The sequence below is a fragment of the Pezoporus occidentalis genome, unplaced genomic scaffold, assembly GCF_034315485.1.
Source record: "Pezoporus occidentalis ecotype Australia unplaced genomic scaffold, CSIRO_AGI_Poc_V1 ctg352, whole genome shotgun sequence".
NCBI lineage: Eukaryota > Metazoa > Chordata > Aves > Psittaciformes > Psittacidae > Pezoporus > Pezoporus occidentalis.
The window spans coordinates 58605-86202 of record NW_026915506.1 but is presented as its reverse complement, the minus strand read 5'-3'; the positions used below and the strand labels follow the sequence as shown (position 1 = coordinate 86202).

The 27598-nt window shown below is 39.1% G+C and overlaps 3 protein-coding genes across 7 annotated transcripts in view; 1 reads left to right on the top strand and 2 right to left on the bottom strand.

Moving 5' to 3' along the window:
• Positions 1–1723: 1723 nt before the first annotated feature.
• Positions 1724–17030, bottom strand: PBLD (phenazine biosynthesis like protein domain containing). The gene is given in 9 exon segments (XM_062630482.1): positions 1724–1868; positions 6490–6552; positions 9142–9320; positions 10430–10518; positions 11026–11055; positions 11208–11317; positions 11856–11954; positions 14799–14898; positions 16610–17030. Coding segments are annotated over 9 exon segments (1008 nt in total). The 5' UTR covers positions 16835–17030; the 3' UTR covers positions 1724–1755.
• A 297-nt stretch (positions 17031–17327) lies between these two features.
• Positions 17328–23723, top strand: HNRNPH3 (heterogeneous nuclear ribonucleoprotein H3). 4 transcript variants are annotated; one of them, XM_062630478.1, is made up of 10 exons: positions 17328–17536; positions 18851–18987; positions 19530–19668; positions 20211–20353; positions 20806–20892; positions 21224–21342; positions 22347–22482; positions 22742–22822; positions 22906–22992; positions 23309–23723. In XM_062630478.1, the coding sequence occupies exons 2-10, from the start codon at positions 18870–18872 to the stop codon at positions 23383–23385; spliced, it is 987 nt and encodes a 328-aa protein (XP_062486462.1). In that variant the 5' UTR covers positions 17328–17536; positions 18851–18869; the 3' UTR covers positions 23386–23723. The 4 variants fall into 4 exon arrangements, with proteins under 4 accessions (XP_062486462.1, XP_062486461.1, XP_062486463.1 ...); XM_062630477.1 differs by having other exon boundaries at positions 17329–17536; positions 20211–20398; XM_062630479.1 differs by having other exon boundaries at positions 17330–17536; positions 20211–20398; positions 23274–23723.
• Positions 23724–25809: 2086 nt separating this feature from the next.
• The window catches only part of RUFY2 (RUN and FYVE domain containing 2), a 33212-nt gene continuing 31423 nt past the window's right edge, over positions 25810–27598 (bottom strand). For both annotated transcript variants that reach the window (XM_062630468.1, XM_062630467.1), the window contains exon 18: positions 25810–27466. In XM_062630468.1, coding sequence (XP_062486452.1) covers positions 27323–27466 — 144 coding nt within the window. In that variant the 3' untranslated portion in view covers positions 25810–27322. The remainder of the gene's footprint in view (positions 27467–27598) is intronic.

The following is a 27598-nucleotide window of genomic DNA, read 5'->3' as shown; positions in this document are numbered from 1 at the left end:
AGTAGCAGTAAACCATAAAAAAAATGCACTAAGCAGCAGAGATATTGGCTGGGCCAGGATATTTAGATAGCAAGTATATTTAAAATTTACTGGGCTTTGTTCATTATTATTTCCCTAGAGTTAAAAGAAAAAAATAATTGTACTATTTGTTAAATGTGGATGAATAATAATTGCTTCTTTAGTTCATTTATATTCTTAAAGAAGCTTTTTTTGGTTGTTTTTTTTTTTTCCCTGAAGAATCTCAGATTCACGCTTTGCATAAACCAGCAGGAAGTAGCAAACGCAGAACAAGCCTGCAGTATCACTCCTGGAGAAGATCCAGGTAATAGCCAGGAAGTGACCAGTTTGCTTTGTAAGACAGCAAAGTCAAGGTGGCTGCTAAATGACATTGCAACACTGCTGTTAAGCTGTCTCCATAACCACGTCTTACATTTGATAATGAGTCCATGTTTACAAACCCATTTCAGGCCCATGAACTTCAGCAAGGTTCAATAGGAAAGAACATGCATTTTCCATTCTGAAATTCCTTTTGCTTGCCACCTAGCTTTTGAGTTTTGTAGTGCATTTAAATCACATTTTTAATATATTCTGTGTAGCAGTAGGAGCTAGAAACTTTTATTTCAAATGAGCCATAGGATTTTCTCACTGTTACTTGCCTCCAGATTCTTAGGCTTAAGTTAAGATGTAAGAAGTTATGATAAAATTCAAAATAACTGGAAACAGGCACAACTAAGATCCTCATCATTTATAGACATCCAGCTGTTCCCACAGTATGAAAATGCCTTTGAGTTCAAAACATTTCATGCTGAAATATTGCAAAGAAAAAGAACTAATGCAAAGCTTAGCAGAAAAGCGAACTGAATAGGAAAACAGAGTTTTAGCTAGATTAACTGAAACAATTCAATATTGCCAATAAATCCAGAGAAAGATCAGAACACTAAAGGAAAAAGTGATTAATCTGAAACAGTAAACTTCACGAAGAAAATTACAGATCTTCAGTCTCTGAAACACAGATTACATCGCTGTGACCAATAAAATTTTATTGCAATTTTTAACCAATTTTATGTGCATCAGTATGTCAATCTCTTAAATCCTTCTGCTAAATCTGTTAATTAAAAATAGGCTAAGCAGCAGTACTATGAGCCACTGCAATACCATTCATGTCTGAAAACTACTGTTCATAAAAGCACATTTCTAAACCATTTATACTTTTTCATATTTTAAGTAAATTAATAAACACATGAGCATCATTTCAATATATGGCAGAGTTTGGTTTTTTTTTTAAGTACATAGTCAAATTTCATGGAAAATGAAATGGAAAAATGAATGGAAGAAGGCTGATTATTTTATCACAGAAGGTTACAATTCAAGCAGGAACGGTTTCTAACACGGAATCTTGAAACAAAGAACAGAATCATTTACAAGCAGAAAACCAAGACTCTTGTCACTGGACATTTTTTGAGGTCAGTGTACATATGAAATGGCAAGAGAAAAGTGAAGAAAATAATACTAAGAATCTTGAAGATTTGGAATATTGTCAATAATTTTTTTTAAATGAACAGTAAGTAATCAAAGACTTTTGAGGACAGTGGTAATTCACTGCTTAGAACTAACGTATAATCAGTGTAACACAAATTATTTGAAAGTGTGGGAGATTAGTGTCAATTTTTTCATAGTGGGTTGTTGGGGCTTTTTTTGTTTGTTTGGGGGGGGGAGGTTTTTTTGCTTGAGTTTTTTGTGGCTTTTTTTTTTTTTTCAGAAAGTCAGGTCTCCTTTTAGAACAATAGCAACTCGCCCTGCAATGTCAACTCTTCCATCATTACGCAACGAAATCTTCAACTCTCCTCCACAGCGGGAACATTGAAAAGCTAAATGGAAACAAGAATCCATGGTTAAAAAAATAGTATCTATCACAAATTATTTTAAAAATCCAGAAACACTCATGGAAATGAAGCCTCTGTCTCCAGAAACCAAGAAGCACTAGGGCAAGAACTGTTCTAGGACACCCTGGATGGATTGTCTTTATGGATGAAGATTAGCTGAGCATCTATCTCGACTACAACTTGTTTATTAAGTCTGACAAAAATGCTAGTTAATACAACTAGCAAAGGATACTTTGATGTAGCCAAAGTTTCCTTTGTATTATCTAAAGAAGCCTTTACACCTACTATATAGATTTTAAGAATTCTCCCATTCATAGGATAGGCAGTTTCTGTAGGCAAGAAGGAAGAACACTGAGTATTATCTGCGTAAGAATGAAGAATCACTTTACTAGCGCTGAACATCTGAAAGTAGATACTAGGTTCAAAGGATGCATTTGGCTAATAGGTAAATAAAGTTCATGCAGGCAGTAGAAAAAGTCTACAAAGAAACACATGCTGCTTCAGTTTTCACAAACTAAGACCAAATTCTTACACAGACAAGACCACCTGTTGATTTATATAATCCTGAATATAGAAATTAATGCAGCTGGACAAAGTTTAAGTAGAAAAAAGCCTTCCACTTGTAAATAAGTACAGAACTAAACTTTTGCCTGAACTGTTAAGTCATATAACAGGTAGGACAATAATGCTCACTTAGCAGGTTGAGTCTATAGACTCGTTTCAGTAGTCCAATTTTAGTTGCACAACTACTTGATCCGAAAATTATCTCATTCAGATGCATTAAGCAAAGGCTTGAGCTTCATATAGTGTTGTTTTTGTAAAAGATTGTAAACCAATGAAGAGGCAGGAACATCTGCAGTCTCCTCACTCAATGGACTTAACAACTACAAAATTTGTTCAAAGCTAATGGGCAGGTTTTTCCCCGACAAACCCCCAATTTGTAAATTAGGTAGTGACTGTATTCAGATTCCAACAGAGCACAGGACCTCACCGTTTAACAAATGGTGTATATATATTGTGAGCTTTAAAACAATTTCTCAGCCACAGCTGACAAGAATATTCTTCCTTTTAACAGAATATTAGATTCCTAAACAAAGCAAACACTCCAAAAAGGTGGAAACAGATTGAAATAGATACTATATTTTCCATTTACAGAACCACTGGTTATTGCTTTTAACTTCTCAGCACATCTAGGTATGGATTAATGCCTTCAACCTAGTATTTTGAACTCTTATAAAGATCCAGACCATGCTAAATTTTATCAATTATTATTGCCAAGTGTGAATACACAGCTAAACTTTCCCTCATGATGGCAGATGTAAATAAGAGATCAATTATTCTAAATCTTCAGAGGTTCGTTGATTGGTTGTTGAGTTTTTTCTGTCTTTAAATGCGGAGCCAGTGCTGCCTGTTTCTTGGCAATAAAAAAAAGTGAAAAAAAAAAAACAAAAAAGCTTATATGAAAATTATATTTGACTTATTCTCTCTCACAAAGAAATACTGATATGTCACCCTATGTCTGGAAGTAAACAGAAATGTTACACTTGTGTATAAATGTGACGTGGTCAATCTATATGCTGAGATTACCTGGGAAAGAGGAAAGCCATGATTACAACTCTGCAAAACTTCACTTCATGAGAATTCAAACTAGCAATAATTTAAATACAGGTACATTTACTAAAGCAGCTTCCTCACATATTAAAAAAAAAAAAAAAAAAAGTGAGGAGATTGAAAAGTTATAAGATAAGACAGACTGTGTTGATTAAAAATTGTCCTGCACAAAGCCACTTTTCTTCACAATAACCTGGAAAATCCTCCATAATCTGCTTGGTTCTATTAAATTCCTTAGGCATCTTTATAAATGTTATCTTGGAAATGTGAAAACTATGTGAAGGGCTAGATGCAGAGACAGTTGCTAAATATTACATTCATTAGCAATTATGAAAGTCTATACATCTGAGAGAATATTTTTCTTTTAAATACTGCACTCTTCAAATGAAAGAAGACAAGGATTGATACCAAGCTTTAACATTCAGCTTAAATTCAAGGACAAGTACATCATTTCAACAAAGATCACAAAGCATTTCACCTTGTAAAAAGACTGGAAAATTCTTTGCTGTTGATGGGGCTAGATGTTGTTTGAAGATTTGGTCTATTAAAACTAGGAAAAGAACTCAAGCACAGGAAATTATGTCTGATACTTCAGCAGAGATGCAACTGACCTCCTCCTAGAGGTCACAATACCCAGAGCGATGTGACAATATCTTTCCTTGTTTTTATATGATTTCCTTATTTATTATTTCATATGGGATCCATCTTGGCACTAACAAATCTTTCATTTTATGGAAGAAAATGTTCCTTTATTCTTGCAATAAAACACATCGGATATTACAGAAGCTACCAGAGAGGTTTCTAAAAAGTCAAAAGATGCTCTTATTAATCTTTGGTAATACGGAATCTTCTTGATTGGCAGCCATCTTTTCCACATAATCTCATTAGTAATAGAATTCGCCCCACTACCACATGATACTCCCCAGTCACATGCACGTAAAGAAAAGTTATTTCTCACAAACACACATAGAGACCACATGTTGATCAGATGTCTTATTCTCTTTAAATCTGTTTTGTATGATTTCTATCACAGAAGTTGAGGACATAAATGTATGAAATGGGGGGAGGGGAATGAGAAGATAGAAAAAGAATGGGAAGATAGGACATTTTTTTCACTAACACATCAGAGAAGCTGATTACAGTACCAACTGCCCTGCTGCTTGAGATAGTTTCTCTGAGATAGCAAATGGCACAGTACATACAAAATACATGAAAATGAAAAAGAGGTAGAAAGTATAATTTAAAAATACAGACAGAATTCCTGTCTGATTACTTAAAGAAGCAGTGTCTGTAAGACGGCATGGAAGAGTTTCAGAATCCATATTAACATCTGAAAATACCAAAAACTTCTGAGAAACAGTCCATAAGGATGCATTACAAAAGACAGTTTCTTCTCTTCAGAAAATATGTTGAGATCTCTCTCCTCCCCTTCCCCCACCCCAACCTCCAAGTTATGGCAAAGATCACAGATTTCATAAAGTCATAAAATGGTTTGGGTTGGAAGGGACCTTAAAGCTCATCCAGTTCCAACCCTGCTGGCATGCGCAGGGACACCTTCCACTAGACCACGCTGCTCAAAGCACCATCCAGCCTGGTCTTGAACACTTCCAGGAATGGGGCAGCTTCCACTTCTCTGGCCAACCTATGCCAGTGTCTCACCACCCTCACAATGAAGAACTTCTTCCTTGTACCTAACCTAAATCTACCCTCTTCTAGCTTAAAACCATTCCCTCTTGCCTTATTGCAACTTGCCCTCATGAAAGTTCCTCTCCAACTTCCCTGTAGGCCCCCCTTTAGCTTAATGAAAATACTGATACCTGTCCCAAATACCCAAAATGCAAGCCATAAAGACTAAGAGATAAAATTCCATCAAAACACATCGTCATGGTTTAAGCCCAGCCAGTAACTCAGAACTATGCAGCCGCTCTCTCAGTCCCCCCTCTCCTTCCTCCTCCGGCTCCTGGAGGGATGGGGAGGAGAATCAAAAGAGTGTAAATCCCACAGGCTGAGATAGGAACAGTCCAGTAACTAAGGTATAACACAATACTACTGCTACAACCAATAATAAAAATGATAAGGGAAATAACAAGGGGAGAGAATAAAATTTCTCGCCACCTGCCAATCAATACCCAGACAAACCTGAGCAGCAATCTGGGCCTTCCAGGTAACTCCCCCCAGTTTACATACTGGCATGACGTGCTATGGTATGGAATACCCTTTTAGCTGGTTTGCATCAGGTGTCCTGTCTCTGCTCCCTCCCGACTTCCTGTGCCCCTCCTCACTGGGAGGGTACGAGACCGAAAAGTCCTTGATCAGAGCAAATATTACTTAGCAACAACTAAAAATGTTGGTGTTATCAGCATTGTTCCCTGGCTGAAAGTCAAACACACAGCACTGCACCAGCTACCAAGAAGGAAAAAAAATGACTGCTACAGTTGAACTCAGGACACACATAAACAACATAATCTGAAATTCGCCAAGCTTCAATTATGATGAAAGGTCCAAAGAACTAAAATCCAAAATCAGAGATCAAAAAATAACCACAGAGAATTATAATCCAGAAACTGACACTTCATGTCATGTTGGTGGGTAGGAAAAAAAAGCGATTTCTTAAATATTACTTCACACAAAATATTACATAATAGAATCATAAAATAGTTTGGGTTGGAAGGGACCTTAAAATCATTTAGTTCCAATCTCCCTGACATGGCAGAGACACCTTCCACTAGACCAGGTTGCTCCAAGCCCCAGCCAACCTGGCCTTGAACTTTTCCACGAAGGGAGCATGCACAACTTCTCTGGGAAACTGTTCCAGTGTCTCACCACCCTCACAGTAAAGAACTTTTTCCTTATGTCTAATATTATACTTATATTGAGAAAATGGATAGGCAGTTATTGTTACAGTTTGTATTCTAGTAATAATGTAAGTTTTTCCTTTTCTAGTGTGTAGCTTTTACATAAATGGGCAGCTTTGCAAGAAAAGAGTTTCTCTTACCAAGCATTTCTTTCTTCCCCAGCTGCTCCGACCAGTAGCTGCTTAAGACAGCATGGGCAGATCCTTAAAAGAAATTGGAAAATAAAGTACAGAATTAAATTGGAAGCACTACTTTGTAGAGTAAGAACATTCAAAATCTAAACGCCATTAACAAATCAAGTGCCACATGTGTGTTTAGGACAAAACATCTGAGAGTTTGCACAGCAAACAGAACTTAAAGCTTTATCATTTAATTTATTTATGATAAAGCAGTACTACTTCCTCATCCTCTGGCTTCAAAGGAGATTTTGCCTGGTGAGGGATTCAAACACACAAATAGTACCAATTACAATACTTGATCCAAAGTACTCATTTGTTTACCAAAAGTGAAGTTTCCTAATAACAGAGTCTCAAAATATTAAATTTGAAATATTTTCATATAAACATGACGCTGTTCAATGAAATCCAAACTGCTCTCCATCAAAAATGTGAATAGACTTTTAGATATTTCTTAAAAATAGAACAGGTGAATAGAAGTCATTGTGTAAAACAAAAGTATTTCCTCTTCTAACAGTTTTCACAACAAAACCTCAGTTTTTTTTCAGTCTTGAATGATGGTAAGTATCAGAATGTAACTCTAGGAAAAATGTAAGGTCTCACCACAGCTTCTGAAAACTAAAAGACCAATTTTTTCATTCCTGACCAGCAGATGGCTTAAAAAGTTAAGATGACTTCTCATATTCGTAGCTAGAAATGCTGCTTCAGTCTGCCTTACCAGCTAGGAGCAAAGACACTCTTCTGGAAACCCTACTGTGAAGTAACTATCAAGACTCAAAGACACCAGGACATGTAGTATTACTAAGAAATCATTACAAAAGAAGTATCATACAAAGCCATACCACTGTTAAAAGTATACTTCAGCAATACAATAAGAAGTTTGGTTTCTATAAAAGAAGGACACTTAAAGATGGGAGAGAAGCAACAGCAAGCCAAGAAGAATCTCAGAGATTCCAGAAACTTCTGGCTTTTCCTACATATCATAGAATCGTAGAATAGTTAGGGCTTGAAAGCAACTTAAGATCATTCCAACCCACCTGCCAAAGGCAGGGAAAATATCAATACTAGTCCTCCCAGAAATCCTTAGGAACAAGCTCTGGGATCACACACATCTACCAGACTCTGTCCCCAGCTTTATCAAGAATGCAGGACTGAGAATAAGAAATAACTGAAATTCATAGCTTTTATTTCTTTGTAAACCTTTATTTCTGCTAGGAGTGTTGAATAATTAACATTATTCCAACAAAGAAATTTTCTCTTTATTTAGCAAAACATTTAATGAACATTTTTGACCAAGTTCTCAGCTGAATCATAGAATCCTAGAATAGTTAGGGTTGGAAAGGACCTTAAGATCATCTAGTTCCAATCCCCCTGCCATGGGCAGGGACACCTGTCATTAAACCATGCCACCCAAGGCTCTGTCCAACCTGGCCTTGAACACCACTAGGGATGGAGCATTCACAACTTCCCTGGGCAACCCATTCCAGTGCCTCACCACCCTAACAGGAAAGAATTTCTTCCTTATATCCAATCTAAACTTCCCCTGCTTAAGTTTTAACCCGTTAACCCTTGTCCTATCACTACAGCCCCTAATGAGTAGTCCATCCCAGCATTCCTATAGCACCCCTGCAGATACTGGATGGCTGCTATGAGGTCTCCACACAGCCTTCTCTTCTCCAGGCTGAACAGCCCCAACTTTCTCAGCCTATCTTCATATGGGAGGTACCCCATTCCCCTTATCATCCTTGTGGCCCTCCTCTGGACTTATTCCAACAGTTCCATGTCCTTTTTATGTTGAGGACACCAGAACTGCACACAATACTCCAAGTGAGGTCTTGCAAGAGCAGAGCAGAGGGGCAGGATCACCTCTTTTGACCTGCTGGCCATGCTTCTTTTGATGCAGCCCAAGATACGGCTGGCTTTCTGGGCTGCGAGTACACGCTGCCAGATCATGTTCATTTTCTCACCGATCAACACCCCCAAGTCCTTCTCCACAGGGCTGCTCTGGATCTCTTCTCTGCCCAACCCATAGCTGTGCCTGGGATTGCTCCGACCCAGGAATAATAATTAACCTGTGATTTACTGGTACCTAAGCAAATATCATTCTGTAACAACTATCATCACACCTATCCACTCAGAGTGGATATTGTGTGGAATAGGTAGAGAACAAGTCTTCCTGTCCCCAAATACACAACTGGCTGAGTTATTATTATTCATAGGCATGAATATCCCTAATAAGTGTCAAGAAACTAGAGGACAGCTCAGCTGAAGTACAAAAATAAATACAGACACCAACAGAAGCGGATATGAACTTTTACTGCAATACTCATTCAATACTAAACTAGCCTTTCATTTTAATTGGAATACTTCAGGGAAAAGACCTGAAAAAACATACAGGAATATCTGGCCTGATGGTAATAAGAAGCTGATTCTTTCTGCAAGAGTTGGCATCAATCCTGAAAGTTTTCAGTTTAATGAGCACACTCCTGCTATCCATATAAAACAGACATTTATAAGAGAGACTCCAAAGTACAAAACGAGATTAACAAAGTTTAGTAAGAACCTTTTAATTGAACTGAAACAAGAGTAAGAGTTGCTTATCTCCCAAACACATACCTGTAACAGGGTCTTCCAGAACTCCATACCAAGGTGCAAAATATCTGGAGTAGAAATCATGGCCTTTACGTTTTCCACTGGAATTTCCCTTAAGAGTGAGTATGAGTCCTTTCACCTTTCCTGTCTTTTCAGCTGATCAAAAGCGTTGTGCACTCACTTGTAGTTCTTCCAACACAGACCTTGAATATAACCGTAGAATTTTATTAGCCCACATTCTTCACTTTACATAAATTTAAGTATTGAAAAGGAACTACAAAGTCATCCTCTCTACAATCCCTAAATAACCACAGTAAAATGTTAGAAGAACAAGATTCCTAGCATTGCCCTCTCAATGCAATTTGACAGAAGACCACCCTGAATATAATATGCTCTGAGTGGGCACAGAAAGAAGTTCAAGCCATGCATTTCCTATTTATTTCTGAAAACAGAGCATGCTGGAATATTAGCTACAGAAGGGCACACTTTGTTTCAATGTCTAACAATTGAAAGGAAGATTTCATCACTACAGAACGCAAATAGTAAGCACTCTATCTCCTTTCAGAGAAAGTAAATAACTAACACCATTCAGATCTTCATGGAATTCTAAAGCACTCTACAACAGTCTGAAGTCTGTGAAGTTGCAGAATGCTCACAACAAAATGAAGTCTGACAGAGTAACAATAAAAGTACTTAGCTGAGGATATTTCTATCCCCCATCTAGTCAAATCTCTAAACGTTAGGCCAAACTTCAAGTGAAAATGATAACTTGGCCTGATTAATGAGGCTGTGTTTTGGCAATATATATTCAAATGATACTTAACGATGAAATTCAGATCTCTGAAATTAAAAAATGCTTTGGAATCTGAACTGGAATCTGAATTGGAGTAAATAGCTATAAAGCTACTTATGATGCTGTTAAGTACATGTAAGCAGATTACAGTCAAATATGAGTAAGAATCCGTGGCACTCTGTCTCACAAAGCAGACCTCTAAGCTATGCAACTATTGCTTCTTCATATGAGATACAAGACTCCAAATTTCCTGCTACGTTACTGGATCATTTTTTTTACTCAGATAGATGGGGAAAATACACCATTGTTAAAAATGTTTCCTACCCCTCTTCAGGTTCAATAAACTCACATTAGAAGACAACTAACACAGAAGTTTAAATAAGAGTTTTTAAACTTCACCTGTTTTTAAACTAGATAAACCAGCCTAGTATGTAAGGAATGGAGGCTAAGCAGGCAGACTCAATTTCTGTACACTTGATTTAAAAAAAAAAAAAAAAAAAAAAAAAAAGGATAAGACACCTTTCATAAGCATCACTGAGGCGGACTAGGAGTTTTTGCGTGTCAGGAGAGTAACAAAGATCTTGAACAATCATGTCACCAACAGCTGCCTGGTGTAAAAATTAAAGGAGACCAAGAAAAGTTCATAATTTGAATACAGAATACTATTTTCTCTACATTTTCATAGAACACATTCCCTGCCAGAACAGGGCTTATGAAAGGTCCCTCATGCAGCCATAAAGTACATGCAAGCAAGAAAAAGAAATGCACAAAGTGCATGAATAGATATGGGTAGGTGCTAAGATCTCTGTGCATGTCAACTCAGAAGGAAATTCAGGGATCCAGAAGAGTGGAAGGACACTAGACTGCCCTCACATGCATACAATAGGCTGAAAATACCACAGAGAAATACTGACACTCTAAACAATGGTAGTGGGAAACAATGTTCAACTGCAGCATTTTTGAGAATTCAATTTCCCAGGCCGCATGACTCAGACCTTCAAAGCTTAGTGTTTCAAGAGTACACTAAGCAATGCCATCTTAACACTTTTAAACCATTTTAACATATAAGTATAGCTATTATAAATGTGTTTCTAAAACATAGATTCATTTTTTACCTTTATTAACTCTTCTACTTCCTGAAGTACCTGAAGATAAAACAAAAAAAATCCACACTGTAAAAAACAGAACATATATATGTATGCATCTATTCAACTACAGATAGATACACTAACATACACATGTAAACATAAACACATGATTTCCTTGAAAGCATTTAATGAATAAAACTTTGACTGACCTGTGGGTAGGCTAAGTAAAGCGGTAAGTCCAGGACAATATGATCTTCCACTTGTCTGGCTCTTAATTCCCCACTCAGCGTCACAAATGTGAGAACTGAATTTTTGTTTTCTAGAAAGAAAAAACATTGCAACATTATCAAACGTAAGAATTGGAATCTATATTATAGTTCTTAGAGTAGCTCAGTACAGTCAGAAGAAGTTGGTTACGCAGCTAAAATACAGTAACTACAATAAACCTACAGTAAAAAACTATAGACAAAATTCCCAACTAAATAAATAAGCTGCTGAGGCTAATAAAAGCAGTGACTGCAGGGAATCTCTTCTCTGTGTTTCTAGAACGAATGGAAATTTCCTTTAAACAGAAAGAGCAATATTCCACATTCATCAAATTCTACTGTAACTCTCCCAGATGACATCTGCATATTTAGTACTTTTCTTAAACAAGAATAATAGCAGGGCATCCCAATCCGAGGCATCAGACTACAACCTTGTAATTACAGAGCAGTTGCAAAAGACAATACCTAAGGTATCTCCATGTGTGTTCTCTAAATGTTCTAAATATTTAATTGCCTTTGTTGTAGAAAACAGAGATTTTTTTTAATTAAATTTCCTAAAAAATTACAGTAATAAATAGCTTGTAATCATACTTTGTATGTGAACCAACACGGCAGCTGCTGCAAGTGTAGCATGACCACAGAGAGGAACTTCATTGGCTGGGGTGAACCATCTGAGTCCAAAGCAGGAACCTTGAAAATAAAATTTAGTGTTATTAAGTTGAAGAAGTCTCAAAACTCTATGTAGAATGATGACATTTCAGTTAATCAGAACACACGTTATAATCTGTCTTGGTCTTAAACACACTTTAAATAATTTAGGAATTACACTTTTAGGAACCTATTTTGTACTGACTTTTGAAATAGCTATTGCTTTTCAGTCAGGTCAACAACAGGAGACTACTAACAGAGGAAAACTACTTGGTTACAAAAGCAAAGGAGCTGCAGAGCAGAAATGACTGTCCGCCCAAGAACTAAAAGTGTGAATCAGAGGCAGTCTTGAGAAGTGCAGCTGGCACCTCTGAAGCGCTGCTGAGTAGCTAGAAACTGGAGACATACAGAAATATCATAGGTTAGCACACAAACAACAAACTGTAACAACAACTTATCACCTGCAAAGGTGAAAAATAACCTGGAAAAGGGGAAAAACATTCTGAGAAAGTAAAATAGGTAACTGCCACTGGGTGTTCTAACTGAAAGAACAGGAGAACAACCTGGAGAAATAAAAACTGGTTTGAGAGAAAACATCATCATCTATTGGCTGTTCCAGGTAAAAAACAGGAATTTACAGCATTTACTGGCTTCTTGAACTGGTGGTGTCCTATGTTCTCTTATGTCTCTATGATAAAAAAACTATTTAATACTTACCCAAAATAGAACTTCTCTCCCTGACAACTTTCTGTGCTGCATATACCCTTTAGGGGTTAGATAGTTTTATTGGTATAACTGAAATTTTATCAGAGCTAGATCAGTTATGAATTATTTTGCTTAAACCACCAGTCAAGTCTGGTAAAAGTCTCTAACTCCTCATTTCACTAGAAATTGTATTTCTATTTGTTGTTTAAAAAAAATTGGAACCCAAGTGCACTATAGTTGGTTTCCTGTAGCTTTTGCAGACTTACACCACAGCATTTAAGATAATGCTTATGAAAATATATTTCAAGTGAATAATTACCAAACACAATTAAAAGGCACAAGAGAAACAAATGATATCTAAAAGGAAACCCCAAACAAGTCTTGTCATCACTCCCATGAAAAACCAGTGCATTAAAATCAGTCCCCTCTCCAATGAAAACAAATAGAATCCCAACAAAACCTAGTGGATGAAACTAACAAGCGTGGCAGAGAACTGCAGACACAGAACCCAGAAGTCTGCCCTAGTGTTAATACACTCCCCCAAGTGGAAATTGTGGCTGAAAGTAGGAGGAAATGGAGTCAGCCATGCTCAACCAGAAACAGACAAGCTGTGTGACCCAGAACACTTGCCTGAAATGTTGAGATATACAGTCATACACAGACTAAGAAGACATTTTGTACTCTCATAAATTAATATAACCCTAAAATAATGCAGGTATTTTTAAATTAAAATTTAATTAAATGCACTGATCATAAACTCATACTCCTGTCAAAATCACACTTTGTCCAGGAGCCCTTAAGACATCACTTATGTTCCAGAGAAGATGACAGTCTCACGAATGACATTCTGATGTGTCTGGTCTACTCTTGCTCCTACCAGCCCTCATTCTCAGGTGTAGCTCAGTTGCTATATTTCTTTGAAAAAATTGTGCTACTCTTTAGCAGTTGCATGGGTCTGATGTCACAAATTCTAGTCCCATTAACATCAAAAGCACTTTGATAAAATAAATAAATGTATTAAATGTATCGGCAAGGTGTTAACATGAAAAAAATGTTCATATGAAAAATGAAAAGTGTTATTATTTCTAATAATACTTCTAAAATAAATTCCAATTTATTAACAATAGGAGTAAATGAGGATAGTTATAACTTTAAGAAAATCCTCTTTAATAAGAGAGAATGTACAAAATCCCACTCTGAACAATCAAGCAATAAAGAACAGTTTCTTTGCATACTGTTCTAAGGCCTCCTTCATATAGCCAGTAACTCCAAAGCTGTTCACACCTCTCTTCCACTATGTCATATCAAAGCAAGGGCGTGCCAACACAAATACTTTAACCTAGAATCAAAATCCAGGTTAGTGACTTTCAGCCCCTTGGCTCTTGCTACCACACAACTGCAAAGTGAGCAGATTCAGCAAACTGATTCAGCTGAAAACTAATCCACAAAGGATTCTGTATTTGTCTGTTTTCTATCTTGTCTAGTGTCCCTCCATTTCATCGCTCGTATTATATATATATATATATATATATATATATATACACACACACACACACACACGCCCTCACAAAGAACACCAGTGAAGTCTCTCCTTTCAAACCAATTAAAAGAGTAGCCTAATGTGCTTCCTTTGGGCAACTTTTGATTTCCTGCTTTTGTTGGAAACCTGTCTTTTCCAGTATTGGCTCCACAGATTACTTACAAGATTTAGTGACAAACTCAGATAATAGCTTATGGTTACCCCAGTGATGACTTCCTGAACAGCCAATTCTACTCACTTAGCAGTCTTGTGCATGTGGAATAAACATGTTCCATCTCTATTCTTCTGAAGAAGTTCTCTCAAGAGACTGTTAATAGTAAGGGAACTACTAATTGAAGGATCTTTGCATACCATTTTCAGGAGATTTTCTATATCTAACTTGCTTATTTAGTAAAAGACACTAAGACAAATGGTTTAATTCATAAATAATAAATGTCTGTATATTGTAAAATGGATTTCATGTAGAGCACAAACACTTTAAAGAATCCATGTGCAAAAGGCTTATTATATTCTTAAGAGATATATCACAACTCCAAGATTTTGTTTAAGCTGTATTAAAAGTTACCACCATTGCTTATAAATGCACCCAGTATTTCCTATTCCCTTGTGAGAGATTGTGGTGGGTAAACAGAACCACTCACTTTTAGTAAAGTCATCTCCAGGGTGCAGTTTTCTGATGAAAGCAGTTTCTGAAAGGTTCATTTCCACTGCAATTTTTTGGTGCAAATCTTCATCCAAGTCCTAATGATGAGACAATAAATCCAATTAAAAGCAGGTCAAAAAAATGCAGAATCAAACTTACTGTCAAATAAACACAGTAATTTCATTTTCTATTATAATAAAACAGATTCATTTTTAGTTCAAAATACTGAGTAAAAACAAACAAACAAGAAAAAAAACACACCAAACTAAGCATAAAATGGAACAACTAGTTCAATCATTGTGATAAATAGGCATTTCTAGTATCTGTCTTATTAGTTTACAAATTCTTGGAATACATGGAAAATAAAATCACCAAAAAACCTAAACTCAAGTCTTTCCATGAACATGATACTTTTTTGTTTAGTTATAAGTCACACTGAGAAGACATTATTATCATAATCTAAAAATAACTACAACTCTCATAACTCTGAACAATGCATGCCAGCAAGAGCTACGTAGCAATTGCTGCAGCAATGACCAAGGTGGCTGATCAGTGCTTATGGCCTCGATATTCTTCTTTAGACAATGGGAACAATACACTAAGTCAGAAGAAGCTGAGGGGAGATAAACTGAGAAAAAAAAAAAAAAAAAGGCTGGAGCTCACTACATTCTGCTTTAACTGGCTGCAGCTTTAAATCCTGAGAAGGGTTCAAAAGTGAACATTGATCCCAGGACACACGAGTTGCAGTGCCTGTATAAAATTCTACCTCACCCTTGATCCACTGCTTTTTCCCCACAATTATGGTGACTAAGAATCTGGGCTATAAATATGGAAACACAAATGAAATAAAGTACTGTTTGGACTTGGTTAGGTTCAACCTCTAAGAGATAACTGAAGTCAGCAGAGCGAATTCTTATTTCTCTTAATAATGTTAATACTTTTCAGCCAAAGATCCCATACTATAGAAATGACACAAATACTAATGCATACCATAGACCTGTATTTGCAGAGTGAATTCTATGCAGTGAAAAAACATTCTTTTTATAGTAACAAGCGCCTCTCCTTTATTCCAGAACAACAGTTCTGTCAGTTATTCTAAAGACACTAAACCAGAACAAAGACCAACCAAAATGTTATTAAAAATAATAGAACTTTACTGAACTACTGCCATCCTGTGGTATCTCTGAAACACAGAAAGGGCTCGTTTTGCCATCCTTGCGTTACTCCCAAGGGATTTTGTAAAACATCTGCTGAGACTCTGAATGGAACAGAAATATCGCCACTAGCTGCACCTTGCTTTCTTGGAGCTTAGAACAAAATTATGAATGAGAACATCAGCTTCAACTATGACACTAAAACCTGTAGCCACAGGTACTGAAGAAAAAAAATAATTAAAAATCTCCACGTTCCAAAGGCAACATGCAAGTAACTTGCCCCCACGATATATTAATGTAATAAAGTAAAATTATTATGAAAATGCAAATAGGACTCATAATTTCAAAGTAAGTTCATTCTGAGAGGAAGTATTTAGATTTCAGGAAGCCAAAAATACCTCTGAAGTGAGATATTCTCACTCATAACTTCAGCTGATAAGTAGGCTATATTGTACAAGATCTAGGCTTAGAAACATCTAGAAAGGATTCACAGTCAGCTCACGCTACTGCCACTGACTGATCTAGATACATTTTCTTACCATTTTCATGAACTGTTACTATGCAAATAACATAAGACCTATTTGGTAGAAATTGTCAACAGTGTACCAGTTAGAACCAACTTGGTCAGAGCACTTTGAGGAGGAAGTGAACTTACATTTTCAAGCAGACAAACTGCAGCAGGATTTCCAAAAAACGGCCGGTTTGTAAAAGCATCAACTGTAAAAACAGGGATTTGCATTGTCGTTTGTGCCCATTTAAACTGCTTTCTGCAAAGTGCTTCCTCACCTTTTAGCCCCAGCTGATAGCGTAACTCCCAAGTTAATGTTTCCCTAACGCCAGGAAGAGCCAGCGGCCCCCATCTCCTCACTTCCGAGCGCATACAAGAGCACAGGCCTCCTTCCACACCCCCAGCGCTCAGCGCCAATTTTCAATTCTTTAGAAAAGCTTTTAATCTCTTCTTTTGTATCGACTTCTGCCAAGTTCCAGAACACTCCCACCACAGAGTCCTTCCCAGCGGCATTTATGAGGTTCCCCCTGGGTCTGGCCTGCCGCGGGTTCACCACCGCTGCGGGAACCCGCTCGCCCTCCCAAACCCACGCCGGGGAAGCCGGCCACCCTGCGCGACACACTCGAGGGGACGGCCACGCAACCGCCGCGTGTGCGAGGCGATCCCTGGGCGGCCATTTCGAGCAGGCGCCGCAGCCACTTTCTGCCAGAGCGCGCGCGCTCCCAACCGGGAGCCCGCTTGGCGCCAAAGCGAACAGAAGGACGGCCCCATTGCGGACCTAGCGCGCATGCACCTCAGCGCCCTTCAGCAGCAGCCGTGACAGGAATAGGCGGGAACTCACTGGCCGCCGCGCGCGTGCGTCATTGCTTCTCCGCGGAGGCGCGCATGTGCTTAGTGCGCCTAGCCGGGGCTAAGGAGTGTGGCGTGGCTATCGCGATATTTGCGTAGTCGGGACGCTCTTCAGCCCGCGTCCCTTGCGTAGATTTTGAGCCTGCTGGCTCGTTAGCAGCGAGGAGTTTCTTTCCCAACAGAAGCTCCTGCCGGAGCACGTCGAGGCGTGCGCGAAGGTCTCCGGTGAGTGGGGAGGGAGCATGGGCATGATGTGCTCTAGCTGGACAGGCCGTGGTGGCGATAGCAGTAGGAGCTCGGGCTCTGAAGCGAGCCGGCCTTCCCGCTTCTCGGCGCGGCGTCGGGGCCGGGTCCCTCCTGAGGGAGCCGTGGGCGGTGGCGGACCTGGAGGAGGGCGTGGGGGAGGGGGCGGTGCGGCGCGTCTCCGCGGAGCCTCGTTCCTGAGTGCGGCCGCCATTTTGAGTGGTGGAGTCGAGGGTGGCGGCGGCCCCAGGAGAGCGGCGAGTGGCGGTGGAGGACTCCTGCGGGGCCTGAGGTTGAACGGGAGGAGGCCAAGCAGCTCCTCCGAGGCGGAGAGGTGGTAGCGGGTCACGGTTGGGAGCTGGGCTGGAGCGAGGGGGGGGGTGGGAGGGGGCGGTACCGAGGAGGCGCGGTAAATGGCGCCGGGAAATGAGCGGCGGGTCAAGGCCGCGATTTCGGCGGTGGTCGGTGCCGCGGGTCGGGTGGACTGTGGCGCGGAGGGGAAGTGTGCGGTAGTGCGTCGATCAGCGCACGAGGGTGGCCATTGAGGTTCTCGGGCTGTTAAGGCTCGACTGCCGCGCTGCCCATTGTGGAGCGCTCACGGGCGCGCTTCCCGCCGCCTGTCTGTTCCTTCCACCCCCTCCCAACACCGCCCCGGGCGCAGGGCGGTGCGAGGGAGCCGATGCGGCGGCGCGGGTCCGACTTCACCTTCCCGCTGGGGTCTCGGTGCGCCAACACTCCGCTGCCCCTCAAGGTGATCCCGCGGGTCCCCGGTTTGTCCCAGGCAGTGTAACTCGAGTTAGTGCATCGCCGGTGCTTCCGGTAGGGAAGACGGGGGAAAAAAAAAAACACCAAACAAACCAACAAAACCAACCCCCCCCACAGCTGGGCGCTTTGTTTGCAGACAAAGGAAGGTCTTGTGTTTCCACGCAGGAACCGTTGCGTGGTTCTTACCCCTTCTTCAAATGACATGCTTTAACAGAAATTAAATAATAAAAAACGCTGAACACAAAGCCTTAAAGGCTGGATGTTGAATGTACTCTTGAGTAAATAATGAGCTTTATGTGCTGTGCCTCCCCACGTGCTTCCCTCCCTACACACTGTGGTGTTCCCTGTCAGAGTTTGGGGTAGGTTTAGATGTGTATGTGCTGTAGATGTGGTAAAGTAGTTTTAAATTTGTAATAGAAATAGAGCTTATTATCCCAAATACTAGATATCCAAAGACAAACTACTTGATTTTTTTGTTGTTGTTGAATGTTTCGACATTTTTCTTTACTTTTTTCTTTTCCTTTTTTGAAGGGTTTGCTTTAAATAAAAGATGGACTGGAGTGGAAAACATAATGGGCCAAATGATACAACTAATGATGGAACAGTGGTACGACTTCGAGGCCTGCCATTTGGTTGCAGCAAAGAAGAGATTGTTCAGTTTTTCCAAGGTACCTCTAGTATAGTCGAAGTCTAGTGGCTGGATTCTCTTACTTCTTTTACACAATGTGTTGTACATTTTAATTTGTTATAGCCATTAATGGGGTGGATTGGGAGGGATTGTGTTAAATTAGTTTATCTTAAATAAAAATTATGTCATGTAAATAAAGTAGAAATAACAATAGATGTAGTAAAATACACAATATATTTCTAACTTTGTCGACATGGTAAACGCATTATGTGTATTGGGATAACTGAATGTTAGCTGATGATCCAAGTGGATCAGTTAAGTTGTTTGACTGGTAGCTATATTTTCTTCTTGTAACTTAGGTGGTTGTATTTTTGCATAGCTTAAACAGAAAAGAAGTATGGCTAAATCCATAAATGTTTAATCAAAGATGACTGGCTTGTATTGTTGGGTGATGGGGGAAATGAGGTGGTTTTCTTTTTCGTTCTTGTTGTTTAGATATGATTTAAGTATTTGCTACAGATGGGAATGTTTCAGCCTTTAACACTGTTCCCCTTGATGGGGTTATTTGTCCTTGGGTTAAAGGGTTGGAAATCGTGCCAAATGGGATAACATTGACGCTGGACTACCAGGGGAGAAGCACAGGGGAGGCCTTCGTGCAGTTTGCTTCAAAGGAGATAGCAGAAAATGCTCTGGGGAAACACAAGGAAAGAATAGGGCACAGGTGGGGATGGAGAGTTTGGGATGGTGTTACATCTTTATTTTTGGGGGTTGTGGGTCAGTAATGCTTTTGGGTGGGTGGGGACCATTATATGGAACTGGCTGTTTTTAAGAATTTCTGTAACTGATCCTAAGTTAACTTGGGAAATACAATAGACTTGGGGGGTGGGGGAGACAGTATTGCCTGGGTAGCTTGCTAAACTCAGAAAATTGTATCAGTCGTTCTTGTGTAGGGTAATTTGTGATTAATGCTACTATAGCTTAGACACTGTTTTTCAGCAGTATGTTTCTCATACTGGAAAGACATGATATATGCTTAATTTGTACAGCTAGAATTTTCACATAGTAATTTTTGCCACTGTAAAGTGTTTTGGGGTTTTTTATACACTTAAGATTCTTACGGTTTTGAGGAGAAACTTAAGTTATATGGTATCTAGTCACTTATTGGATTGTCTAGTTACAGAAAACATAGTATGGCCTTTTTTTAATATTCAGACAGCTTTTGCATGTATGCTTATTGGTATCTTGAAAATCCTCTTTTATTAGATACATTGAAATCTTCAAAAGTAGTAAGAGCGAAATCAGAGGATTCAGTGACATGCCAAGAAGAATGATGGGACAACAACGGCCTGGACCATACGATAGACCATTAGGAGGAAGAGGGGGTTATTATGGAGCTGGGCGTGGAAGTATGTATGACAGAATGCGTCGAGGAGGTGGTGGATATGACGGTGGTATGTTTATCTAATGAATGGAGGTTCTGTTGTCAGTCTTGTGTTTCTGACATCTTTGTCGAGAAATAAAGAAATGGCAGTAGCTGCAGTTCCCATTAGGTTTGATGCACTTCCCAAGAAATTTTTTACTTGTGATGTATTAAGAAATGTGACTTAGTATTTAAAATTAATGGAAATAATAAGGAAACTCTGCTTTCAGCAAAACTGGATCTCACTTGCATGTTTCAGTCCTTTTACTATGTAAAAGGAAACGTACATCTGCACTCTACAGGAATTCAGGTTTAATAGTCTTAGAGGCTGTTTGCAAACTGCTGGGTGTCCAAAGACTGAAAAGTTGACTCTTGTGCATTGCTCTGTGAATTTTGAGTGTTAATGTAATGATTTCTTTCTTTCTGTCCTCTGCCCAGGATATGGTGGCTTTGATGATTATGGTGGCTATAATAACTATGGCTATGGAAACGATGGCTATGATGACAGAATGAGGGATGGGAGAGGTAAAACTTTTTTTTTTAATAGTTTGCCTAAAAATATATTATTTGAGTTGTAGGATATCCAAGTCAGAAACTTCATCAGATTATTTGGTACAGAAATAAGGTTGTTCAAAACGGGGAGGGGGAGGGGTGGAATTGGGGCATCTTAGGAAAAGGTAAATACATTGCTTAGGGTGTATTCTGGTTAAGTGTTTGGGTTGATAGATGGGAAGTGTAAACAGCTTGCATTCAGTGGTATAATGTGTGCTTTCAGAAAACCGGTAGTAATGACTTTCCTGGCTTTTCAGGATGATCTACAAGTGTGTGGTCTTGTTTGGTTTGGATTTTTTAATAGGCATGGGGGGACATGGATATGGGGGAGCTGGAGAAGCAGGCTCAGGTTTCCATGGTGGCGGTCACTTTGTTCACATGAGAGGACTGCCTTTTCGAGCAACAGAAAATGATATTGCTAATGTAAGTACAATGGGGAAAAAAGGGCTTTTTAATGCTAAGAGTTTGCATGTTCCTGTCTGTCTTACTAGAAACTTGGTTGAAGTTCCCAGACAAGTGATTGATAGTTCTAATAGGTCTGCAGACTCTCTCATAAGAGAGCAGGGTGGTGGGTTTTGCACCTCTGTAAGATTTTGGGAATACATTCTTGTGTCAGAATAGATGTGCTGTTTCTAGGGGGAAAGGTTTCCTTGAGATAGAAGGCCCTAGGGCCTGACTTAAAACAGCCTCTTTCCAGCGTGGGGCTCTGTCTTTATTTGTTGCACCTATATGTTACATATGGAAATCTTGATTCTTGTTACCTGGGGCAGCGGATGGGTGGGTGGGTGTTTTTCTTGAGGGTGGGAGTTGAGCTACATTCTTCTCAGTCAGTTTGATAATTTTCTTTTAAGACTCAAGATGACAAGGGCTAAACTTGAGGCTTTGAATCAGAGCATGTTATTGCAAGTTGATGAGTAGTACTTCTGTACTGTATCAAAGGTTCGTTTGCATATACTGTTTGGTAAAAAGGCTGTTAGTCAGAAGTACCACTGTGTCTTTTTTTGAGTTCTGTAGCAAGGAAGACTGGTCTGATTGACAGCTTTAGTATGTCCTTGAGAAATGTATTTGGCTCTGCTGCTTTAAAACCCAAGTAATTATCTTCCTTTTCCAGCATGGCATCATATTAGAACTTGTTGCTTAAAGCAGTGTGTGTGGGCAGGAATTCTTGTTCCTATCTTTGCTTTCAAAGAAAGCTCCTCAAGCTCTGTAGGTGAAACTCTTTGAGCTGTATAATAATAATAGATAGTAAGAACAGACTGACCTAATGTTGAAGGTCCACTATTGGTGAGTAATACTTTGGAAATTATTTAATTGATACAGTAGAATGACATTAAATTGAAGCAGTGCTCCACTAACCATGGGGGTGGGGAAAGTACCTGGCTTGAATTCTGTATTAATCTGATTTTATTGTTGTTTTATATTCTTAGTTTTTCTCACCACTGAACCCTATAAGAGTTCACATTGATATTGGAGCAGATGGAAGAGCCACTGGAGAGGCAGATGTGGAATTTGTAACACATGAGGATGCAGTAGCTGCCATGTCTAAGGATAAAAATCACATGCGTGAGTATTGTATTTACCTGAAGCTTTCTTTGACTAGGCTTTAGTGGGGTAATATAAGGGTAAAATAATATTATGGTTTAAATGGCATTTAACTTGGTTTGCTCTGCCATTTCTCTTTCAGACTTGCTTTTTGTGGGCAACTGTCACTTGTAAGGTGGTGGGGTTTTGTTTGGTGGTTGGTTTTTTTTTGGTTGGTTTTTCTTTTTTTTTTTGCGTCTGGTTTTTGAAACAAAACACAAGGCTTTTTTGTTTCCTACAGAACATCGATATATTGAACTGTTCCTGAATTCAACTGCTGGAGGTGGTTCTGGCATGGGAGGCTATGGCAGAGATGGAATGGGTATGTATCAATTCCAACCTTAGCCAACATTTTGTCCAGTGTAGAGTTCCAAGTTTGTAATGGTGCACTTCCCTGCTTTTCAGATCAAGGTTATGGCCCTGTGGGTAGAATGGGAATAGGTACCAATTACAGTGGAGGATATGGAACTCCTGATGGCCTGGGTGGATATAGTAAGTATAAGTTTTGCTTTTCATGTATTTGTTGGAAATGCTGTTAATGTCCATCTAGTAATGGATGATGGGGCAGGGTGGTGGGCATTGTGGGCTGGGGGTAGCTGGGAGGAGAGGGAGTGGGTCAGCAGTTTAAACTGTAAATCAGTTGGGGGTTTATAATTTTGCTACTACAGCAAATGCTTTTTTTAAAAAAACAGTGCTGATGTATCTTTGTTTGAGTAGAAGTTAAGTCATTTCAACCGTTCTGTATTACCCATCACATTTTTTCTTTTTTTAAGGTATGTATGCGTGACCTTGTGTCAATTGTTTGCAGGTCGTGGCACTGGAAATACTGGAGGATACTATGGGCAAGGCACTATGGGTGGAGGAGGATGGCGTGGAATGTATTGAAGGGTAGCCTTGCTTCTACAAAACATCCTGGAAGAAACAGTCTCTGGTCTACTAGACTTTCTTACAAAATTTAATTTCTTTTGTATTTTAAGAACTTTATAATGACTGAAGGAATGTGTTTTCACAATATTATTTGGTAAGCAACAGATTGTGATGGGAAAATCTGTTTTCTGTAGGTTTTATTTGTTGCATACTCTGACTTTAAATAAATTTTTATATTCAAACCACTGATGTTGATACTTTTTATACTAGTTACTCCTAAGGATGTATTACATATTCAAGACTACAGTCGGTTTAAGATGTTGTACTGTGGTTCAATAAAGGTGGTTGTACTGTGACTCCCATGAACACTGATTCAGTTCTATGTAATCTTGGTGTAGTAATTGAATTTGAAAAATCCACTTGTTTAAGGGGATAAAAGGTAGATGACTAGGTTAGTTGATTTGGTAACAGTATTTCCTAAACCCTTTTCATAAGTAAGTTGTGTAATAATCTCAACACAGCGTAATGCTCTGGAGGCCAAGTCAGTGTGCTGGCTTTTTTGTACTACCACAATCCACCATCACCTTCAGGTGCATGGCTGCATAAATGAGTAGTGCCCAGGTTTTGTGCCTGCACCAAACCAAGCAGTGATGTTTATTTCCACACATGTAACATGCAAACCAAACTGTAATACTAGCACAGCTTTTTGCTAACACAGAGTGGGTCACATGCTAGTTAATTTGGAGCTCTCTACTTAATCTTTCTTTTCCCTAAAAACTGCTTTTGGGAAGAGCGGGGGCTTTGGGAGCAAGTTAGATACTTTTTCTTTCATGATATTACTGTACTTAAACACAATTTCGCTTTTCGTTTTTCTTCCTGCACAGAGCTGACTTGTTTTGTGTTTGTTCAAAACTTAACAAGCTATTCTCTAGATGAGCTTGTTAGAAGCAAAATATCTCTAAAATGATAAGCCCACTACCTGGTAAATTCCACACAACCTGAACACACTGATAAAACTTTCTGTGCATTTGTGACATGTAAGATATGTAAGCAACTATTGTTTGAAGACACTTAACATACCTGATGTGTAATGAAAAAAGGTATTTATTCTTCTGAGCCAGTGTGATCTCCCAAATTAATTGCTTTGTTCTCAATGCCTCCCTTAAAATGTCAAATGTGATCTTGGGTATTGAAAATCTGTCACCTGTTTTGCTAGTACTGTGTTATATATGTAATAAATGTCTTCTTGTGGGAGAGAGGAGAATGGAGTTTATTTCACTAGAGATTGTGGTTTTGTCTCATAGTGACTGGAAATAAAAGCTGTGAAAGGGTAATTGGCCCAGGAAGCTTTCCAAGTTCTGGAGTATTTTTGGCTAGGCAGGAGAGGGAAGATGAGGCCTCAACACCAGTGTTTTAATTCTGCTCTTGTGGGTTCTTAGTCTGCTCCTGAAAAAGCTGCTGTGTTTCAGAAAACTTAAGATGGCAAAGGTCAGGAAAAAAGTTAATCCAGGTGCAGGAAAAAGCATCTTAGAGCAAGGTGGAGGACGTGTACATGTAATAGAAGCAGGTTTTTTTCTACCAGCATAGCAGGTATCTGCAAAATACTGTCAGTTCTGGTCCATTTCCTCACTTGGGTATATTTTGTGTTCTGTTTTATGAGAAGGAACACCAGCAGCCAGCTGAGGTTTCCCTTTACTTTCAGAGAGGCGGGTGCAAACACAGTAGGTTGACCTACCTTTTTGAGAAAGTGGGTTCAGTGTGAGTTGACTGGTGTGGGGAGGAGGAGGAACATATTTCTCTGTTTACTTGCTCAGGCCCTAAACTCATGAACTCAGAAATCATTTCTCAAGAAGAACAAACTATGCTCTGATACTCTGCCCAGTTCAAGTTTCTCTTGATGAACACAGATGTTCCTATGCTGGGTGTGAGGATAATTTAAAACCACGATCTGTCAAAGAACAGTGTTTGACAGAAAGGGGAAAGCAAATCACCGAGAACATCATAGAATACTTGCCCCTTTGTTCAAGGCAGTTGTTTTGCAAATAGGCAAGTACAGAGGAGAGGGAAAGATTGCAGTTAAGTAATACAAATTTAATTTATTGCATGTTACAGAAATGTGCTGTCTTCTTACTTTAAAAGATTGCCTATTTTAAAATTAATTTTGTTTAGTTGCATATTTTTCAAAAAGTTAGTTAGGAAAGCAGTACCAGTAAGCACCCTCTGTATCCTAGATTGCACCCTGCTGTCTCCATACTTACCCCACATAAAGCCTATGGGAAAAAACACTTGGAATACTTTCAGGAACATAAGCAGCACTTGCTTTGTTATCTCCTTAGTAGGGGGTAGGTTGCCACTCCTCAATATATGCAAAGACTTCTAAGCAACTTGAACAAGTCCTACCTAATACTCTGAATTACAAATTTAGTGACATTATTCACATAGTTAAGTGGCAGATCAATTAAATTTATTTTTTCCAAAAGATATTTACAGATTTACAAGTATTTGTTTTGTATTCACAAAAAAGTTACATCAGGTAATTTTAAAAACATTTTTCTTTACAAAAGCGACTACACTGGGGTGTTAAAAAGAACAGACCTATTGGCTTTTAGAATATTAACTAAACACCTATCCTCAAGAGACAACACTAAGCTAAACAAAGTACAAGAATAATTAGAAGACCTGTTTCAAGAGAGACTTTTTCCTGTTTATAAGCATATTCTAAGCCCATGGCTGAAAGAACTACCAGGCTGGTAATTCTGCTGATGGCTTGTCAGTACTGGCCAGAGCGTAGAGATTCCACATCTGGAACCCATCACACAAGCAGCTAAAGGGCAGAGGGTACACTGGTTCTAGTGAAGTGACGGTAAAGTGGGGAATATTTACCAAGGGATGTATTTGCCTATAGGAAGAATGAAGATTTACATTGCAGCAGAAGTTACCATTGGTGTGAAGAGAGGTCAGACCTGGATATAGTGAAAAGTGCTCTGGAAAAAAAAAAGTGCCGTTTAGGAGCAAATTCTGAAAGTTTGAGAAAGATGATGACAGAGTAAGGAAGAACTTCCCTGTCCAACACTGAAAGGATGCGGTCTCCAGTAGTTAACCCTAGTCTTTCCAACTGGCAGATTCACCCTGCTTCCAGAGCCATACAGCTTACATGAAAACAATACAAAGATAATTTTACAGACAATGTCAGGCAAAGACTTTGTGATGGACATCTCTCTTTTAACTGGAAACACAGATATGTCAAATTAATACTTAATTTAAAAAAATAATTCAACAAAATGCACCTCCCATGACCCAAGTGCCTAGAGGCACTGCTTGTTTCCTGCTTGACAAAATCTCCCCTTACACCTGTGACTACAAAGAACAGAGCTGTCAGTGCAATATTCTTGGATATATCCAATCTTGATCAGAGGGGAAGTAAACAAATACAGTTACTTGGCAGTAACTCATTGGACCACTGCATTAATTGCATTGCTTTTTTTTTTTTAATACAATTTAAAACTACCTACTGCACAGTTTTGCTTCACAGCAGCATATCACAGGCACATTCTGCAGCAATATTAGGTTGGCCTTGCTGCAGACTAGCCTGTAAAAGCAGGTAAGTACATCATCTTTTTCAAGATCATCATAATGACTAAGATGCTCATCAAACAGATGTTAACACCAAGTCTCCTCTGTAACCAGCCCTGCTTCCTCCAAAACAGCTTCCAAGCCATTCATGAGACTAACATTGTCATCTGTATTTTTAACATGTCCATTTTCTACACTTGGGTCCCATTTTCTCTGTTTCAAAACAAAGCAGGCATGTAACTCCTCTACAGTACCTTGAAAATACAACTCTGAACTGCTTACCTGAAATTCTTGAAATGCTGCTCTATGTTCTTTAGTTCACATTCTCTTTTTACAGGATTAGCCAAATACCAAAAGGTAATAAATATCTTGTAGCATACTCTTACGGCACATTAGAAGAGCACCTCTGTATAAGTATTGCATGGCAGGAATCACAGACCCGAACAGGCTTTGGTGAAGAAGGCAGAGGCAGTTCATTGTCCGAACAGGCATTACAGAAAATCTCACCACAGTTTCTACAATGATGCTAAATAATGGAGAGAAGATTAAAAATTAAAACTTTTACACTAGAAATATACTTGGTAATTGGATACCAATAAACGGTATACACAGAGCAATCTGAAATGTGATTCCTTGCACTTCTTTGGTCTGAGCATGG

What these genes read in the sequence shown, in the direction of transcription:
- HNRNPH3 (XM_062630477.1), top strand. Translation starts at nt 18,870, where the DNA reads ATGGACTGGAGTGGAAAACATAATGGGCCAAATGATACAACTAATGAT. An exon ending in AAGGAAAGAATAGGGCACAG is followed by an intron (nt 19,669 to 20,210) that starts GTGGGGATGGAG and finishes CTCTTTTATTAG; the next exon opens with ATACATTGAAATCTTCAAAA. An exon ending in CTATGGCAGAGATGGAATGG is followed by an intron (nt 22,823 to 22,905) that starts GTATGTATCAAT and finishes CCTGCTTTTCAG; the next exon opens with ATCAAGGTTATGGCCCTGTG.